Source organism: Monodelphis domestica, chromosome 1 (genome assembly GCF_027887165.1).
Source record: "Monodelphis domestica isolate mMonDom1 chromosome 1, mMonDom1.pri, whole genome shotgun sequence".
Classification (NCBI taxonomy): domain Eukaryota; kingdom Metazoa; phylum Chordata; class Mammalia; order Didelphimorphia; family Didelphidae; genus Monodelphis; species Monodelphis domestica.
In genome coordinates this window covers 203,085,016-203,099,701 of record NC_077227.1, presented here as the reverse complement: position 1 = coordinate 203,099,701, position 14,686 = coordinate 203,085,016, and the positions used below count along the sequence as shown (strand labels likewise).

The following is a 14,686-nucleotide window of genomic DNA, read 5'->3' as shown; positions in this document are numbered from 1 at the left end:
CGGGAATCAGAAAATGTTGAGCTGGCTATCTTGTTGCTCATATGACTCTACAAGTCCCAAACTGCTAATTTCTAAAACATAAATCTTCTTTTATTTCAATTTTTTAAAGACTTTTCCCATGTTTACATGATTCATTTTCTTTCCCTCTCCTCTTTATTTCCACCTTCTGGAGCCGACAAGCAATTCCACTGGGTATAATATAAATCTGATCCCATCACTTCCCTAGTCAAAAATCTTTATGCCTCCTAATGCCTCCCTATTGTCTTTATTATTTTTTTTAAACCCTTCTCTTCCATCTTGGAATCAATACTATGTATTGGTTCCAAGGCAGAAGAGGGGTAAGGGCTAGGCAATGGGTGTTAAGTGACTTGCCCAGAGTCACACAGCTGGGAAGTATCTGGGGCCATATTTGAACCTAGGACCTCAGGTCTCTAGGCCTGACTCTCAATCTATTGAGCTACCCAGCGGTCCCTGCCCTATTGTCTTTAGAATAAAACATGAAATCTCCAAGCTTTCCATAATTTGGCTCCTGCCTACCTTTCCAGTTTTGCTTTATAGTGTTACTCATCTTCATGTATTCTCCATTCCAATCAAACTGGCCTGCTTTTGTTCACTGTGCATATACATTTCATCTTTTGCTTTGATGAATTTGCAGTAATTCTTCATTTCTAGAATACCCTTCCTCTTTGTGCCGACCAAACTTAGAATCTCAAGTTTCCCCTAGCTTAGAATTCTTAGTTAGGATTCATAACCTCCTCCTTCATAAGGCCTTTCCTGATTTTCTCATTTATTGGCACTCTCTCCATATAGAGTTTGTACTTCTTTATCTGTGTATATGTTATCCCTACTCCCCAGTAGAATATAAATTCCTCAAGGGCAAGGACTAATTATTTTTTCTTTGTATTCTGGCCAACTAGCACAGAACCTAAAATACAGTGGACATAGAATAAGTGTCTGTTGAATTACTTTGAGGCTCAGTTCAAAATACACCAGCCACAAGGTGACGAAATTCATAGGAGCCTTGATTCAGAACTGAAAGCAACTTCAGAGGCTCATCTATCTAGTCTAATCCCCTTATTTTACAGAGGGGAAAATTGGGACCCATGGAGATTGAGTGACACAGACAGACAGTGCATAAGTTAGAACTCATGAAGCCTTCCAACTCCAAATTCGGTGTTCTTTCTACTACATCACCACTCCTAAAGCCAAATCCCCAATGCAGGAGCAGTCGTGTGTGTGTGTGTGTGTGTGTGTGTGTGTGTGTGTGTGTGTGTGTGTGTGTGTGTACTGTCCACACATATATACATATACACAAATATATGTATGCATTATATAATACCACTCCATAAAACTATGCTCAATAAAAAGAGTTGCGATCTTATTTTTTTTAAGTATTCATTGGTATAGTTTTAATGTCTTTTGATATTGAAAGCTGTCTCCTCCTAAATATCTTATAAATCAAATAAAGTTTAACAAAGAACCTGAAAAATAGCTTTTTTTCCCCCTAAGCTAAATCTATGTCTAAATCATCGTTAATCAAAATCTTCTATTCCTAACCTGGCTTTGTTTTTATGTTAATTTGTCTTTACATATTTAACTTTTAAATATAATAAACTTTCATTTATACCTTCTAAATGTTTCTCTACTAGTTACTTACTATTTATTCTTTTCAACTTTGCCAATCATTCCCAACATTTATGATTGGTTTATTAAAAAACAAAAACTAGGCCCTGCCCCTCAAACATCCTGAAAATCCTACTCCAGCCATAATGGGATATCAATAAGGAGTGACAAACTTATGAGATATCCAAGACAGCCGGTCAGAACATCTAGTTGTGACCTAAACCTTAACTTTTTCTTGCAGATCTGTTAGTATCATTATCTTCCCCATCCATATCAAATTAACACTATATAGTCTCATAATTCTTCATTACTTTCATGACTAAACAACTTCTTTATTTCTCTCTCTCTCTCACAGGCAGAGAGACACATGATGCACACACGCAACACAAACATCTTAGAACAAAAATATCTACTGTCTTTGTTGACAAAAACATCGTGTTGTAATTTTTCATGGCATCTGGTACAGTACTACAAGCTTGGTTGCTCAAGTCATGTCCTTTGGATATTGTCATTAAAATAATGAGGTAAAAAAGGGAAGAGAACTGTCAAGAGTGAACGATATATCTAATAGGACATGTGCACACAACAGACACATACTTGTAAACAGCAGGCATTTTCCATTGGTATAGGGAACTCCTTCCTGGTAAGGAAACTAACACAGCAGATTCTATCATGTTCTTCAACTTAGAATCTTTGGAAGTTATCATAAGAGGTTAAGAGATTTACGCAAGGTCACAGAGCTGTGCCTGAGGCAGGATATCAATCCAGGTCAAGACCATTTCATTCACTATGCTATGCAATGTCTCTTCATGTAAATCTATACTCAAGAGGTAATTTTAACATTTTATTCCTGTGTTCCAAGATGCTTTCAATTCTGATCTATGTGTTCTCTGTAGTCAATGTGCATGTTATAAATTTCATTACTGACAAACACAATATGTAACAAAATGAATTTTGGATCAAACTCTTATGGGACACCACTCCTGTCAGCTGTGCATATCTAATGGAAGTAAAATCCTTAAACTATATCTTAATTTGATAGGATTATCACAAAGCACAGTATTAACATTACTAAAGTCCAAGTTATATTGTGGTATAACTATTACTACCTTCTTAATTGTGTTAGAATCAACAAAATAAAGAATCTGCATTTCTCATATACTATTTCTCAGATCATATTATTTCTCATATTCACCAAAGTGTTTTTAAGGCTGACCTTCTGACTGTCAACTTAAAAAAAGCAATAAACCAGAAATATTAATTTCCATCAAGTCTAGTGCAACATTATGGTACTTACTTTTCAAATCAGTATTTATCAAGTACCTATTATGGGAGGAGGGGGGTGGGGGCGGCGAGACACTGTGCTAGGTGCTGGGGTTACAAGTAGCGCCTTAAATGAACCCAGCATGAACATTCTAACACAAGCACCAGCACGGAGACAATATAAAGTGATTACGTCAATATGTATACAAAATAGTTAAATACAATGTCTTCTGTTCTGGGAGTAGGGGTAGGCATCAATGATAGACAATTCTCCTTTACGGAGGTCCCGGGCCTCAGTTCCCCCATCAGGGTGGAGAGATGGGGGTTAGTTCGGGTAATCCTCAAGACCCCTTCTCAGCTCTCCAGCTCCCGCCCGGGCTGGAGGGCTTCCGGCAGCGCCCGACTCAGGCCTACTTGAAAGGAGGAGGCGCCGCGGGAGCGGCGGTGCCCTCGGCGCTCCCCTCAGGAAGGGGCCCTCAGGCAAGACCTGGAGACCCTAAAAGCAGCCGGGGCCTCAGAGACCCTTTCCCCAACCCTCTGGAGCCCACCTGTTAATCTGCTCTTCCTCTGGGGCTGCGGGGGAGGGTCAAGCCGCTCGAGGGGGGGCGCGGCTTCGGGGAACGCTCGGTGCCGCCATACAATCTCCGCCGCTTCAGCGCGACCGTTCAAATCTAACCGCCTCGCGCCGCGCAGGCGCACATGTCGTGCCTGCGCGCCTATGAAGCTACGAGACTTTGGCTCCTCCTCCCCGCCCCTCTCCCCTCCCGCGCTAGGCTTCTGACAGGCCTCTTGTCCTAGCGCCGGCCTCATTTTGGTTAGGGCGACTCGGTTTTTGTCATTCTCCTTTACCTTTTCCTCTCTGTCTTTTTCTCTTTGCGTCCATTCTGAATATCCTAGGAGCATTCTTTCCTTTGTAGAGCACTCCGTACAGTATGGCGGCGGCCACTTTCTTGAGTTTTTTTTTTTTTAACCTGGGCCCTTGCTTGCTATAACGAAGAATCAAAGATCATTGTATTCGTACAGAATGGCGACTTCCGCAGCATTGCGTCACGGCCCAGATGGTTATATTCCCTATAGCTGCCAGGAAGCAGTAGGCTCCTGTGACGAGGTGGCCGAGTGGTTAAGGCGATGGACTGCTAATCCATTGTGCTCTGCACGCGTGGGTTCGAATCCCATCCTCGTCGGGAGCAGTTTTGCCTCAAGCTTTTAGTAAAGATATTTGCAATTTCTCTATTGCAATTTCTCTATCACAAAAAAAAAAAGACAATTTAGTCTCTCGTTCTCATCGCTTGCAGTTTTGCCTCGAGTCTTAAAAGAGATATTGCAAAACCTAAAACACTGAAAGAAAATTTAGATTCTCGTCCAAAACTTTTGCAGTTTTGCCTCGTTTCAGTAAAAAGAGATATTTGCAAAACCCTTAACAGTAAGAGAAAATAATATTTGGCCTTCCCTCCACATCCGTAGCAATTTTGCTTCAAATTTCGTTTTATTAAAAAATGCACTTGCGATAACTTTAACACAAAAAGATTTTTTAAAAAGAGACAATTTAGCTTTCCATTTACATCAGGTTGCAGTTTTTCCTCCTCTCAGTAAAAAAGATATTTGCAATATCTTTAACACAGTAAGATATACATATATATGTATTTATATATATATAAAAATAATACAATTTATCCTGCATTAGGGATAACTTGCCCAACAGTGTTTTCTACTTTAACAATCAGTTTATCTCACCTTTTTCCTATTAGTAGTATCATATACATAGTATGTGCTCAAGAATTGTTTGTTGAACAAAATAAACAAATAATGACAGTTCTAGAAAGCTCCTTAGCTCCCCAGGGAAAGAAAAGGTGGAGAGGTTCATCTAGAAATTAGAAAATCTGTAGTTTTCTCCCTTTTCCCCCTCCCCCTTTTTTTCTTTCAGAGAATAAACTAAGTCACACATAGAAAATATCTTCATTATTGTCAATGAGATCATGTTCCAGACCTAGGTCAGCTCTTGGGGGGTTAGCAAATAATAGTGGGGCTTCATATTTCAGGCACTTTCAGGATCCAATTTGACAGTACAAACTGGGATAAGTGGGCAAACCACTAACATACTTTCTGTCCTCATTGCAAAAAAAAAAAAGTGGAAACAATGTTAGTAAACGTAGTGAAACCTCAGAGGAAAAATAACTCATTCACTTGCAATGAGGAAACCTGAGTTCAAATATCAAAAGTACTAGCAATGTGACCCTGGGAAAATCCTTTAATTGTTTTGTGCCTCTCTTTCCTCATCTGTATGATAGGATTAAACTGGGTGGCCTTTAAGCTTAGAAATCACTTCCAGCCCTAAGGTTATGGTCATATAATCTGACTTCTGTCTTGGTACTTTTTGGTACTGTGCCCATAGTCCAGTTGATTAACCTCTCTGAGCCTTTGGGGTCCACAGTCTGTAAAACAGGAATAATTCTCACTGTCATGGAATGGTTATGACAGCTCCATAAATTTTACAAAGCACTCCATATATAGTTAATTATATAATATACTAATTATATTATATAATTATATAATAATTAACAAGGTAGAAACAACAGGAGCAACCCCAGCTGTGACCAGGAGGTAGAAACCTACATCTCAGAAACCCAGGGACTTTCTTTCCAGGGGACAGGATGCTATTGATTACAAGAAATCAGGCACTTCAGCCTGCGCAGAGAGAAGGAAATAGGGAGAAAAAGAAGCTCATCAGTTGCAAGTCAACACACAGTCCTCCCTCATCCCTACTGAAGAGCAACCAACCTTGCGTTCAGACTGTCATTAGCATCTGTGGAGAAACATCATTTCTCCTCCTGATGTCTGGTATGAGAGCAGTCATGCCCCTCTAGGACCGGATGCATGCAGACTTAGAAATGATAATAAATTATAATTTTTAGCTCTTCAATATTTTCTAACTAATTATATGCTATGACATAGGTAGTACACACATTTTTTGCACCATCTGGCATAATTTCATACTAGAATATTTCCCCTTTCACTGGAAAGAAAACAGGATTTAGAATAAGGGGACTGAGATTTGAATCCCAGCTCTGTCATTGCCTGTGTGACCTTAGGTTTAGTGTGTGACACTTAATACTCTTAGGCCTCAGTTTCCACAGCTGTAAAATGAGAGAGACTAGATGAGATCCTCTCCAGCTCTAAATCTATGGCATACATTCCAACTAGCTGGTCATTTATTAAGTGCCTACTATGTGTCAAGCTTTGTGCTAAGCTTCTGCCAAAAAAAAGAAAATGTAAAAGACAGTTCCTGCCCTCAAGGAGCTCACAATCTAATGGGATTGGATAACCACACTGTACATCTTTTTGTTCTCTCATTAGAGAGATAGATTACTATCTTGCCTTTGCTTTTGCAATTAAATGAGAATAGTGTATGTATAGTAATGGTTGATCTGGGACCCCTCTCAATCCACTTGATGGAACTGTAGGATATAAGGGGCAGGTAGGTGTTGCAGTGGATAGAGCACTGGGCTTGGAGTCAGGAAAACCTGGGTTCAAATTTGGCTGCAGACACTTCCTAGCTGTATAACCCTGAGCCAGTCACTCGACCCCTATTTGCCCCAGTTCCTCATCTGTAAAAAAGGGGGCACACTGGAGAAGGAAATGGCAAACCCTTCCAGTGTCTTTGCCAAGAAAACCCTATGGACAAAGTTCATGGTTCACATAGACTTGGACCCAACAGAACAGTGAGGGGCAGGTAACAAGATGTTTTCTCCTCAAATGCCTATGTAATTCAGACAAAAATAGTATCATTTCCTGAATTACTCATAATTTGGGGTGTTTGCACTTGGATTTATTGAACTGATCAAATAGTGAACTGAACAAAAATATTTATTTGGGTAATTGTCTCTGGTAGAATGGAAGTGCCTTGAGGGCAAGCTCTGTTTTATTTTTGTATTTATATCCCTGAGACCTGGCAGAGTGCATGGAACGTTTCTGTGGTTTAGTCATTTTCAGTTGTGTCCGACTCTCTGTGATTTCATTTGGTATTTTCTTGGCTGAATAAATACTAAAAGCTCTAGCCATAGCTCACTCCTTCCTTTCCTTCATCCTCAGCCTCCCAGATAAGCACTTTTCCTGTGAACCTTCTCCTCTTTTTTCCCTTCCTCCTGCTCTGGATGATGAATTATGATCAAATCAGCCCCACCATTGCTTCTGGGTGGAGTGGGTGTCAATCTACTTTTTTCAGGCCCCATTGACTATTTCTTCAATTTCCCTATTGGGTGTGATCTACCCCCAATTGAAGCTTAGCTCTGAGAACAAGGATTAGCCTTAGCTTTTGTATTAGGCTTCCCAATGCCTAACACAAGATCTAAGCACATACAAAATGCAATCCACCTGAATAAAATAAATGACCAAAGTAGTAATGATAAAGGGTCTTTAACCACAGGGAGAAAATTATAATCTGTGATCCCTCCCAGCACTAGAGCACTGGTGTATTCCTAGGGGTTAGGGGAATGATTTTTTTTTTTTCAGGATTAGGCAGTTGGGGTAAAATGACTTTTCCAGGGTCACATAGCTAGAAAGCATCTAAGGCCAGATTTGAGCCCAGGACCTCCCAACGCCAGACCTGGCTATCAATCCATTGTGCTACCTAGCTGCCCCTGGAATAGTTATTTAAATACATTTGAAAGGAAGAGCCTTGAAGAGTTTTGTAAATTTTCTACATAATAACCAAAGGTCTATAGACTGGGAAAGGTAGGGAAGGGACATCAGATAGCACAGTGGATAGATGGCCAGGTCTGGAGTCTGGAAGATCTGGCCTTCCAAATCTGACCTCAGACAGTTCCAGATGTGTGAGCCTAGGCAAGACACTTGCCTCTGACTGCTGCTCTTCTGTCATAGAATTGATACTAAGACTGAAGGGAAGGGAAGGGAAAGGAAGGGAAGGGAAGGGAAGGAAAGGGAAGGGGAGGGAAGGGGAGGTGGAGGAATGGAATGCAACCTCAGGCAATGCTTGGCTCTGGGCACTAGGTAGTGAGAAGATAATCTGCAGCTAAAATTCATGATGCTTAAAATGCTTTTTCATTCGCTCATTCATTCAAGGTCCATTTCAAGTGTTAGCTCTTCCAGGTGGTCTTCACAGATCTTCCCTGAGACCCTTCCAAATGAAATGATTTCTACTTCTTGTTTTTTGTCACACTTTTTTTGTTCTTGATCTTTTTCCTTCCCTTTGCTTTTCTCTCCCTCTCTCTTAGATCATAAAGGTTCTGTGTGTGTGTGTGTGTGTATGTATTTGTCCTTTTCCCCCATAGGATTCAAGTTTAGGAATAGTTATTATTGTTCAGTTGCGTTTGTCTCTTCCTAACCCATTTGGGATTTTTGTGACAAAGATACTGAAGTGGTTTGCCATTTCCTTCTCCAGCTCGTTTTACAGATGAGGAAACTGAGGCCAACTCAAGCTCTGTTAAGTGAAGAAATGAATGGGAAGTTAATATCAACTTTATAGCATCTATAATATTGTTCAAAAATGCAAGTTTCCCTAATTCACCACAATTGGAATGCAAATTTAAAATAAAAAAGGGGAAACTGAAGATTAAACTAAACATTTTAGGATCACATGAAAATGAAAAAGAAATATAGAGAAAAACAGTTAATACTAAGAAATTATAATTTCTTAGAAGAAATTACAAGAAATTGTAATTGTAATACTAAGAAATAATTGTTTAGAAATTTAAAAATTTTTCCAAAATTACCATTTTATTAAATTTCAAAGTTTAAAAATGATGATACATCCTACACAAAAATTTGGTTCAATTTAGGTAGTTATCCTTATTCCAAAAAATATTACAAAAAGCAAAAATTAACATCTATTGTGGCAACTTAAAACTAAACAAGATACTAAATCTTAGTCAAATAATGCCTACTGTGTTGATTGTCTGACCATCCCTAAAAGGTTATTTGAGTAAACTAGAATTGGAATTAAAATGTAAAAATTAAAGATATTAAGGAAAAAAGAAGTTCAAATATTATTAATCTGTCATTGTGAAATTCCTAGAATTACATAGCTAGTAAGTGTCTGAGGTCACATTTGAACTCAGGTCTTTCTGACTCCAGATCCATCTGCTCACTTCCTAGTTGGTACCTGACAACAGAGCCTGGTTCGTATCAATATTTGTATTCACAGTATCTTGTCTATAATTGATACTTAATAAATGTTCATTGAATTTGAATTCTTACTTTAAAAGTGAGACAACTGAGGCTCAGAGATAATTTGTGTTGCTCAATATCACAGAGCTAATAAAGGGTAAAGACTACTGAATCCCACATTATTTTTAAACCAGCACTGTTTTTCCACTACAAAATTATGTTGAGCATGAAGAGAACAAATAGAAATTCTTTCCTTCCACAAAATTGATTAAACAGAAGACAGATACATATAGGAGATAAAATAGTTTTATTAACACTATAAGAAAAGACGAGATCAATCAGGGAGACTTAGAGAAAGAGATAAGGGCAGAAGATAAGAGGACAAGAACTAATTAGTTGGTGAAAAGGACAATGAGATTGGTTCAACATTTGAGGAGGTAGAATCAATAAGATCTGGCAACTTTCCTTTGATGTGGTAGTTTTTTATTTAAAATTAAAATAAAAATGTTTACATCAATACAATTTTAATAACCACTTCATGATATTTTGCAATATGTGTTCTCTCCATCCCCCATCTCTGACCCTGAGTTTGTAGACTTGGGTGATTAGAAAGATGATGGGACATGGGTTTGGAGGAAAATGTAATGATTTCCATTTTGGACATATTGAGTTTGAAAAGCCTTTGGGACATTCATGTAGAGAAGTCCAGGGACAGCAGGCGATGTGGGCCTCAGATTTACAAATGATTAGAATTAAATGTATAGATTTGGACAGTATCAGTTTGGCAACATTGAATCCATGGAAATTGGTAAGTTTATTGGAGAAGGTTGTGCAGCCATAAGAAACCCAGTTCCTGGGGAAATTCTCAAGCTTAGTGGATAGGAGCATGATGGCATAGATCCACAAAGAAAACAGAGGAATGGTCAGACAAATGAGAACCTTAGGAGAAGAGTGTTATGGAAGCCAGGGGAGGCTTGAAGGTCATGGAATCACTGAATTTAAATTTGTAAAGGACTTTAGCTGTCACTTAATCCAACTCACATTCCATAACTAATAATTGGTCATCTTGTCTGTGCCCAAAGTTCCCCAATGAGAGGGAACCCCTCACTTTCAAAGGAGTCTCATTCCACTTTTGGATAGTTCCAGTTGTTAGGAGATTTTTCTTGACAACAATCCTAAATTTGTTTCTCTGCCACTTCTACCCCATATTTTTAGTTTTGTCTTCTGTAGCCAAACAGAACAAGTCTATATAATAACCCTTGAACACAGACAGCATATTTTCTGAAGTCTTCTCTTGTCTAAACATTCTTTTTTTTTTAATTAATTCATTTAATCAATTTAGAACATTACCTTGGTTATAATAACCACATTATTTCCCTCCTTCCCCTCCACCCACCCTTCTTGCAGCCAACACGCAATTTCATTAGGTATTACTTGTGTCCTTGATCAGAACCTATTTCCATGTTGTTGGTGTTTGCACTAGGATGTTCATTTAGAGTCTACATCCTCAACCACATCCCTTCGACCCATGTAATCAAGCAGTTGTTTTTCTTCAGTGTTGTAATAGTTAAAATAGTTGTGAACATAAACTGTAGTGAGTAAAATAGTGGAAGATATAAATTGTAGTAGATATAAGGGTGGGTGAGTAAATGTGTGACCTCAGAAAATATGTTTTCACTACAGTGTCTTGTTTTAAATCAAATATAAGGTGGTCGCCAGGGAAATATTCCCAATTATGAATATACCCAAGTCAACTGGGTTTTATAGAGATTTTTAATTAATAATACAATGAGGAATTAAAGAAAGAGAGAGAGAGAGAGAAAGGAAATAAATGAGAAAAGAATAGGCCAGCCCAGGCAGCCCTGGCCAACCCAGGCCTAAGCCCTAAAAGAAAAGCTCAATCAGTCAGTTATCACTCACCATAAGATCTGTTTCACAATTGTGTAATGGTTCTCCTGAAGTTGGTAAATCTGGAAGCAAGGTGGCAAGGTTAAGAGTAGTACAACGTTTCAAAGTGATGTTTTCACTATTTAACAATGTTATTTCATAGCTTGTAATTCTCTGATCCGAGAATGCCTGTGTTCTATGTTTTATCAACAATGCTTCTACCTCATGTGGGTGGGTTTTCTGAGGCCGGTGGGGCAGAGGGAGCTGTGTCCAGAGTTTCTGATAACGTTCTTAACTCTCTTTTGATACTTCTCATAAAAGTTACCATCTCCCCATGACATCCCTCCATAAGCTCCTCTATAAGCTCCTGCTGAGTATTTAGTTCTACAATTTGTTGGATATTAGAGGGAGCAATTTGTTGGTTTGACTGAGAAATGAGTTCTTCATGGAAATACAATATTATAATTACAATAATAAAAAACTCAAGGGAAAGTAGTATGTCAATTAAATTTTGCCATAAGTTCCATGGGATCAGCCCTTTCAGAGAGGCAAGGAATTCTGTATTTACAAGATTGGTCATGGGGCTGATAAGCCAGCTGTTAAGTAAGTTGTAGACCAATGCTTGTATTAAGAAAAGAACAAAGTATTTACTGAAATGCCAGTTGTTAACTAAGTTCTGAACTGTCTGTAACTCCATATTTCTAAAGTAAACACGTGGGAAGCAGGACAAGGCCAAAAAGCTTTCCCAGGTTTTTCTAGTCCTAATTTAGGCAGTTGCTAGCCAGGACCTTAGGGCCCTGTTGCTAAGATCTAAAACAGCTTAATTTAAGGAAAATAAAAAGGTTTTTTACTCACCCGTTCTTGCAGCTGTATTTTTGAAGCCAAGTTAAAAAAGAAAACAAAACTGACTGATAGAGCAAGTAATAAAGAGAGAAAGGAAAGAGATTTCACAGAAACTTTTTGAGGGTTTTTTCACCAATTTCGTGGTCAGCCATAAACTGTAATATTTAAAAGAGTGAATGCCATAAACTGTAATAATTAAAATAGTTGTGAACATAAACTGTAGTGAGTAAAATAGTGGAAGATATAAATTGTAGTAGATATAAGAGTGGGTGAGTAAATGTGTGACCACAGAAAATATGTTTTCACTACAGTGTCTTGTTGTAAATCAAATATAAGGTGGTCGCCAGGGAAATATTCCCAATTATGAATATACCCAAGTCAACTGGGTTTTATAGAGATTTTTAATTAATAATACAATGAGGAATTAAAGAAAGAGAGAGAGAGAAAAAGGAAATAAATGAGAAAAGAATAGGCCAGCCCAGGCAGCCCTGGCCAACCCAGGCCCAAGCCCTAAAAGAAAAGATCAGTCAGCTCCCACAGTTTTTCCTCTGAATGTGGATAGTGTTCTTGTATATCCCTCTGAGTTGTTCAGGATCACTGCATTGACACTACTGGAGAATTCCATTACATTTGATTGTACCACAGTGTATCAGTCTCTGTGTACGTTGTTCTCCTGGTTCTGCTCCTCTCACTCTGCATCAATTCTTGAAGGTTGTTCCAGTTCACATGGAATTCCTCCACTTTATTATTTCTTTTAGCACAATAGTATTCCATCACCAACATATACCACAATTTGTTCAGCCATTCCCCAATTGAAGGGCATCCCCTCATTTTCCAATTTTTGGCCACCACAAAGAGCGCAGCTACATTTTTGTACATATTTTTCCTTATTATCTCTTTGGGGTACAAACCCAGCAGTGCTATGGCTGGATCAAAGGGCAGTCTGTTAGTGCCCTGTGGGCATAGTTCCAAATTGCCCTCCAGGATGGTTGGATCAATTCACAACTCCACCAGCAATGAATTAATGTTCCAATTTTGCCACATTCCCTCCAGCATTCATTACTTTCCTTTGCTGTCATATTAGCCAATCTGCTAGGTATGAGGTGATACCTCAGAGTTGTTTTGATTTGCATTTCTCTGATTATCAGAGATTTAGAACACTTTTTCATGTGCTTATTAATAGTTTTGATTTCTTTAACTGAAAATTGCCTATTCACATCCCTTGCCCATTTTTCAATTGGAGAATGGCTTGATTTTTTTGTATACTTAGTTTAGTTCTTTATAAATTTGAGTAGAATTTTGTCAGAGGTTTTTGTAATGAAGATTGTTTCCCAATTTGTTGCTTCCTTTATAATTTTGGTTGCATTGGTTTTGTTTGTACAAAAACTTTTTAATTTAATGTTATCAAAATTAGTAATTTTACATTTTGTGACTCTTTCTATGTCTTGCTTGGTTTTAAAGTCTTTCCTTTCCCAAAGATCTGACAAATATACTACTCTGTGTTCACCTAATTTGCTTATAGTTTCCTTCTTTATATTCAGGTCATTCACCCATTCTGAGTTTATCTTGGTGTAGGGTATGAGATGTTGATCCAAACCTAATCTCTCCCATACTGTCTTCCAATTTTCCCAGTAGTTTTTATCAAATAGGGGGTTTTGGTCCCAAAAGCTAGGATCTTTGGGCTTATCATAGACTGTCTTGCTGAGGTTATTTACCCCAAGTCTATTCCACTGATCCTCCTTTCTCTTAGCCAGTACCAAATTGTTTTGATGACCACTGCTTTATAGTATAGTTTGAGATCTGGGACTGCAAGGCCTCCTTCCTTCACATTTTTTTTCATGATTTCCCTGGATATCCTTGATCTTTTGTTCTTCAAAATGAACTTTGTTATGTTTTTTTCTAATTCAGTAAAAAAGTTTTTTTGGTATGGGGGCAGCTGTCTAGCTCAGTGGATTGAGAGCCAGGCCTAGAGATGGGAGGTCCTAGGTTCAAATCTGACCTCAGACACTTCCCAGCTGTGTGACCCTGGGCAAGTCACTTGACCCCCATTGCCTACCCTTACCACTCTTCTGCCTTGGAGCCAATACATGGTATTGACTCCAAGATGGAAGGTAAGGGTTTAAAAAAAAAAAAAGTTTTTTGGTAGTTCAATGGGTATGGCACTAAATAAGTAAATTAATTTGGGTAGGATTGCCATTTTTATTATGTTAGCTCGTCCAACCCATGAGCAACCAATGTTTTTCCAATTGTTTAGATCTAGTTTTAGTTGTGTGGAGAGTGTTTTGTAGTTGTGTTCGTATAGTTCCTGTGTTTGTCTCGGCAGATAGATTCCTAAGTATTTTATATTGTGTAGGATGATTTAAAATGGAATTTCTCTAATTCTTGCTGCTGAGATGGGTTGGAGATATATAGAAATGCTGATGACTTATGTGGGTTTATTTTGTATCCTGAAACTTTGCTAAAGTTGATTATTTCAACTATCTTTTTGGTTGATTCTCTAGGACTCTTTAAGTAGACCATCATATCTTCCTCAAAGAGTGATAGCTTGGTCTCCTCATTGCCAATTTTAATACCTTCAATTTCTTTTTCTTCTCTAATCACTACAGCTAGTGTTTCTAGTAAAATGTTAAATAATAGAGATGATGGGGGCAGCTGGGTGACTCAGCAGATTGAGAGCCAGGCCTAGAGACAGGAGGTCCTGGGTTCAAATCAGACCTCAGATACTTCCTAGCTGTGTAACCCTGGGCAAGTCACTTAATCCCCATTGCCTAGCCCTTACCACCCTTTTGCCTTGGAACCAATACACAGAATTGATTCCAAGATGGAAGGTAAGGGTTTAAAAATAAATAAATAAATAAAATAATTAGAGGTGATAATGGGCATCCTTGTTTCACTCCTGATCTTATTGGGGAGGCTTCTAGTTTATCCCCATTGCAGATGATTGTCT

At 38.4% G+C, this 14,686-nt stretch overlaps 1 protein-coding gene and 1 non-coding gene across 7 annotated transcripts in view; one reads left to right on the top strand and one right to left on the bottom strand.

Moving 5' to 3' along the window:
- KNL1 (kinetochore scaffold 1) overlaps nt 1-3,927 on the bottom strand; it is a 113,257-nt gene extending 109,330 nt beyond the window's left edge. For 3 of the 6 annotated variants that reach the window (XM_007480052.3, XM_007480055.3, XM_016427801.2), the window contains exon 1: nt 3,736-3,927. In XM_007480052.3, coding sequence (XP_007480114.2) covers nt 3,736-3,789 — 54 coding nt within the window. In that variant the 5' untranslated portion in view covers nt 3,790-3,927. Of the gene's footprint in view, nt 1-3,434; nt 3,586-3,735 lie in introns of those variants that run through there. The other 3 variants (XM_056810277.1, XM_056810278.1, XM_007480053.3) reach the window with 2 other exon arrangements.
- A 61-nt stretch (nt 3,928-3,988) lies between these two features.
- Nucleotides 3,989-4,070, top strand: TRNAS-GCU (transfer RNA serine (anticodon GCU)). The gene has a single exon. It is a non-coding gene; the product is annotated as a tRNA-Ser (tRNA).
- Nucleotides 4,071-14,686: the final 10,616 nt, after the last annotated feature.